The sequence below is a fragment of the Myotis davidii genome, unplaced genomic scaffold (assembly GCF_000327345.1).
Source record: "Myotis davidii unplaced genomic scaffold, ASM32734v1 scaffold436, whole genome shotgun sequence".
NCBI lineage: Eukaryota > Metazoa > Chordata > Mammalia > Chiroptera > Vespertilionidae > Myotis > Myotis davidii.
The window spans coordinates 4,412,833-4,418,559 of record NW_006292604.1 but is presented as its reverse complement, the minus strand read 5'-3'; the positions used below and the strand labels follow the sequence as shown (position 1 = coordinate 4,418,559).

Below are 5,727 nucleotides of genomic sequence, written 5' to 3'. Positions count from 1 at the left end.
CCCATTTTCCGCAAACAAAGCAGCCCTTCCCTTCCCGAGGCAATCGCCGCAGGGACGAAAGCGAAAGGGTTTTCAGGACGAAAATGCTCTCACTCTTATCGGACCGTTTGCTGAATGGAAACGATCACAGCTGGGGGCGGGGGGGGGGCACAGCCTCCGGGCTCCTCGCATCCGCCCAGAGGCCGGAACCTGGGCCAAAAGCGGGGACACGGCGGCCGGTGGGAGGGAGACAGTAGCCGGGAAGGAGGTGCTAACAGAGAGGCTGCCAGCGCCCCACCCCCACCGGGACCTGTCACTCCTGAGCCGACCCACCCAGCAGCTCACAACTATCTACTTGCTCAACCCCAAGAGGCCGCCGGGAGCAAAAACTGTTATTTCTAAAAAACTGGAAAACATAAAATCCCAACACACATTCTATCTTATTTGTTGGAGGGAGGCAAGGCGGGGGCAAATGGGGGACATCTGGAATCATGTCAACAATAAAAATAAAATCATGATAATAAAGAATAAATAAAATTTTTAAAAATTAGGTTTTTTCAATGTTACTGTTACATAATACAATATACAGATGACATATTAACGAATTGTACAGCTAAAACCTATGTAATTTTGTTGACCACTATCACCCCAATAAAGTCAATGAAAGAATTTAAAATAAAATAAAAACATAAAATTCCAACACACCTTCTCTTTATCCTGCCCAATATTTCTTGAAACAATTCATTTAGGAAAAACAGCAAAAAATATTAAATCAACAGCTGTCACATATTTAGCTGGGATGAAAAACGATTGCCTGTTTTATTTCATTTATATGTTTATTGGTTTAATCTATTATTTATTCATTTCTACACCCAACCTGCTGCATTCAAAATCATCCTTCCATACTTTGGCAGTTCACACGCAAAAGTTTTCACTTTATTCTCAAGAAAAATTATACACTGACTAGAGGTCCGGTGCACAAAAATTTGTGCACTCGGGGGTAGGGGGTCCCTTAGCCCGGCCTGTGCCCTCTCGCAGTCTGGGACCCCTCGGGGGATGACCACCTGCTGGCTTAGGCCTGCTTCCCGGGGGAATTGGGCCTAAGATGGCAATCAGACATCCCTCTGGCAGCCCAGCAGCCCTCAGGGGATGTCCACTTGCCAGCGGGGAGCAGGCCTAAGCTGCAGTCGGACATCCTTAGCGCTGCTGAGGAGGCAGGAGAGGCTCCCACCACCACTGCTGTACTGGCAGCCATCAGCCTGGCTTGTGGCTGAGCAGAGCTCCCCAATGTGGGAGCACACTGACCACCAGAGGGCAGTTCCTGCATTGAGCATCTACGCCCTGGTGGTCAGTGTGTGTCATAGTGACCAGTCATTCCCAGTCCTTCTGCTGTTAGGGTCAGTTTGCATATTACCCTTTTACTATATAGGATAGAGGCCTGGTGCACGGGTGGGGGCCGGCTGGTTTGCCCTGAAGGGTGTCCCAGATCAGGGTAAGGGTCCCGCTTGGGTGCCTGGGCATCCTGGATGAGGGGCTGATGGCTGTTTGCAGCTGGTCACACCCCCTTCAGGATGCGGGTCCCCACTGGGGTGCTTGGCCAGTCTGGGTGAGGGGCTGAGGGCCGTTTTCAGGCTGGCCGGCCACTGAAGCTCCCAGCCTCTGTTATTTCCCTTTTTTGTTTATTCTGGGATTTGTTTACCTTCTATAGCTGTCACTGGAGCTGAGAGCCGGCTACAGCTCTGAGGCCCAGCTCCAGCTCTGAGGCCCTGGCCGGCTGAAAGCAGGTATCTGGGGTTTGCTTAGCTTCTATAATTGAAACATTGTTGCTTCCGGAGCTCAGAGCTGGGCCACGGCAGGCGGGGAACCTTTGCTTCTTCCATCACTGGAGCAAGCAAGCCTCATGTTTGCTTCAGCTGCGTGGCTGCCGGCCACCATCTTTGCTGGCAGTTAATTTGCATATCCTGCTGATTAGCCCATGGGAAGCATAGCGGACGCATGGTTAATTACCATGTTTGTCTATATTAGAAGGATATGAGATGCATCAAAAACTATTTAACCCTAATCAAGAAAGTTAAGCTGTTTAAATCATTAAAAAAAGACATAGAAAGCTTAGGCCTCAGGAAAACAGCTGAGTGCTTAGTGAGCCCTCATCAGAACAGGCTCACAGCCCACTGGTTAAGGACTCCTTCCTGTTCAGAAGCCTGGTTTCACCACCAGCCCGCAGCCATCCAGCCAGAGGGCAGTTCTGAAAAGCAGTTAACACGCAAGGCCTGGTTTGCCACCTCAGCTGTGTGAGCTCCAATCAGTTGCTTAACTTCTCTGTTCCAATACTGTCCTCTAGCAACAGAGGGAATAACAGTATCTTCCTCCCCGGGGTATCGGGGGGATGAGCCGAGCTACCATGGAACAGTGCCCACTACATACAGGGCACTGAACGGTATTCGCTCTCGTTTATTATTTACTTTTTAACTAGAGGCCGGATGCACGAAATTCGTGCAAGAGTAGGCCTTCCTTCCCCAGGCTGCGGGCACCCAGGACCCGGGCTTCCCTCGCAGCCTCAGCTTCATCCGGAAGGACGTCCAGTCTAATCAGCATAGGCCACTTTTATTATTATCGATACTTTTTTATTGATTTTTAGACAGAGAGAAAGGGAGAAGGGGGAGAGAGAGAAACATCAATGATGAGAGAGAATCCTGGATCGGCTGCCTCCTGCATGCCCCCTACTGGGGGTGAAGCCCACAACCCAGGCCTGTGCCCTGACCGGAAATCGAACTGGGACCTCCTGGTTCGTGGGCCGACGCTCAACCTACTGGGCTACACAAGCCGGGCTCCTCACTTATTAATAACACGCAGTTAGGGCCCCGTCTCCAAGACTCCTTGGCTCAACTTAAAGCTTTTGCTTCCAAATATCCTAAGCGAGAAATTTAATTCACAAAAGGCGATCTTAGTTACGGACTTGGGCTGCCTGACAGAACAACCAGATAGATAAAATGTGAACAAGCAGAAGCGATGGAGTGCAGGACCCACGGGCGCCCGGCCCAGGGGAAGGAACAGGAACCTAAGGCTGCAGTGCAGCCCGGCCCATCGGACCCCAAACATCTGCGGCCTGGCCCCGCCCTCCGTCACACACTGACACCCGACAGGGAACGGGGACAGCGGCGCCCGTCCCTACATCAACTTGTGTGTCCGGGCGTCTCAGCGCCTCCTCTTCTGCACAAAGAACTGTGGAGTCAGACAGACGCCCGGGGTCAGCGCACACACCCTGGCCTCTTCCTTCCTGCTCCCCCAACCTCATGACTCACTGCATTCAACACGGAAACGACTCAAAACCCACCAGGGAAGGAGGACCGGGCGATGACAGGGAGCACAGATGACCCAAGTCAGAAAGAATTCAGCAGTAAAGGACAGGAAGCATAGCTGTGCTCCCACCCACCCTGGAAATCGAGAATCCGCCTTTTTAGTCTCAGTAACAAAATAACTACATAAATGCCCTTCCAAATGTCTTCTCTCAGCATGGAAATACCTCTTTCTCTAGAGAGCCACTGGACCCACAAATAGAAGTAAAAGTCAGTAAGGGCCACGGCTTAACCTTCGGCAAATCCTTTTATATACGAATATACGAGAGACCCAGGGCACACGGTTTGCACAAGGGGCTCGGCTCTTGCAGCCCGGCTTCGTCCGGAAGGTCGTCTGGAAGGAGGTCCGGCTGTCCGGTCTAATTAGCATGTTATGCTTTTATTATTATAGATTTTTATTGATTGCAGAGATGAAGGGAGAGGGCAAGAGTTAGAAACATTCATGATGAGAGAGAACCATGGATCAGCTGCCTCCTGCCCGCCCCACACTGGGGATCAAGCCCGCAACCCGGGCCTGTGCCCTGACCGGGAATCGAAACCTGACCTCCTGGTTCATAGGTCGACGCTCAACTGCTGAGCCACGCTAAGAGGCTCACTTCTAACCAAAGCTGGGCACGAGGCGCAGAAGCTCACGGCAGAAACCACGAGTCACAGACCACGGAGCTGACCCAACCGCACGGCGAGAGGGGATGAGTCGGACTTCACCCAGTGACAGCTGTGCCTGCCTCCGGCCTACGGGCTTGTCAGCGAGGCTGCCTTTGGGTTCTGAGAATTATTTAGCGACATCTCCCAAGTGGAACTCCTGGGCCCTGTGGAGGGGGCATCCGCCACATCCAGCTGCAGAGGCGGCTGGGATGCGGGAGGTGAAAATGAAAAGCTCTCACCTTGCTGCTGAGGTCCGTGTCATCCGAGGACTCGGGGTCCAGCCCCTCGGCTTCCTCAGGGGCGGGCTCCGCACCGCTGCCCTGCGCACCGCCCAGGCCGGGCCCTGTGGGACGGAAGCAGAAGGGATGTGGGGGGACGGGGCAGTGACCCCCACAGGTCAGCCCGTGAGGGGCGGGCGCCACTCCCAGAGAGAACACATCGTCACACCCGCCCAGTGCCAGTTCCACGCCCGCAGCTCAGGGTTAGTTTTCATCATTTGTGTTGGTGCTGCCACCGTCACTGTTTAACAGGATGGCGTGTTTTTGTTACTTATCCTATCTAATAAAAGCCTAATAGGCAAATCGACTGAACGGCGGAACTACCGGTGGGCAGGGGGCGGGGCCAGCGAACGGGTGGCGCCAGGCCAGTCAAGGCGGGTGGCAGCGGGCAGAGGGAGGGGACAGCGATCTGGGGATGAGCCTAAGCCATCAGTGGGACATCCAAGGGCTCCCGGACTGCAAGAGGGCGCAGGCTGGGCTGAGGAACCGCATGAATTTTCATGCACCGGGCCTCTAGTAGACCATAGTGATAGTTATGGGGCCCCCCAAATCCATGCTGAAGCTCTACGAGTAGCTGGTGGCCTGGGTCGTGGCCCCATCCCGACTGAGCATTAGAATCACCAGGAGTTTCAGGACCACCCAGCTGTACCCCCCTCTCCCCCCGCCCCCGGGACTGTGAAGGGCCGGCTCTGCCTGGGACTGAGCCTCACCCCTCCCACCTGGGAAGGAGGTAAACCCATCAGACAACTTGCTGGCTGCAGGCTGAACGGAGACGGGGCTGTGAGTCAAAAAGGAGCCACAGCCTGGCCTGTGCGCTCAGTGGTTAGAGCACCAGCCTGCGGACCGAAGGGTCGTGGGTTCAATTCCTGGTCAAGGGCACGTACCTAGGTTACAGGTCCCCTCCCTGGCTCAGGGAGGGGCAAGTGGGGAGGCAACCAATCGATGTGTCTCTCTCAGAGCGATACTTCTCTCTCTGTCTCTCTTTCTCTCTCCCCCCACCAACACCCTTCTGCTTTTTTTTATATATTTTTATTGATTTCAGAGAGGAAGGGAGAGGGAGAGAGAGAAACACCAATGATGAGAATCACTGATCAGCTGCCTCTTGCACGCCCCCCTGGAGATGGAGCCCGCACCCCAGGCCTGTGTCCTTGTCCAGAATCGAACCTGGGACTCTTCAGTCCACAGGCTGATGCTCTATCCACTGAGCCAAACCGGCCAGGGCTCTTCGCTCTTAAAAAGAACAAAATCAATGGAAAAGATATCCTCCAGTAAGAAAAAAGGAGCGGTCTCGGGTTACCGGGCAGAGCCTGCCCGTCCCAGAGGCGCTTCTGGGTCACACCCGCCCCGAGCGCTGCTCACACGGGCCAGACAGGCTCCGGGAGGATTCAGCCCAGGGCCTCCCTCTGCTGTCCATCCTGTGCACGCACCTGCCTTCCCCCTCTCCCGGCCAGCGGGGACCAGGGAGCGGC

At 54.3% G+C, this 5,727-nt stretch overlaps 1 protein-coding gene across 1 annotated transcript in view; it reads right to left on the bottom strand.

Annotated features, from left to right (window-relative positions):
- The window catches only part of TIAM1 (T-cell lymphoma invasion and metastasis 1), a 72,855-nt gene that overhangs the window by 18,036 nt on the left and 49,092 nt on the right, over window positions 1-5,727 (bottom strand). The window contains exon 12 of the mRNA XM_015565533.1: window positions 4,220-4,323. Coding sequence (XP_015421019.1) covers window positions 4,220-4,323 — 104 coding nt within the window. The remainder of the gene's footprint in view (window positions 1-4,219; window positions 4,324-5,727) is intronic.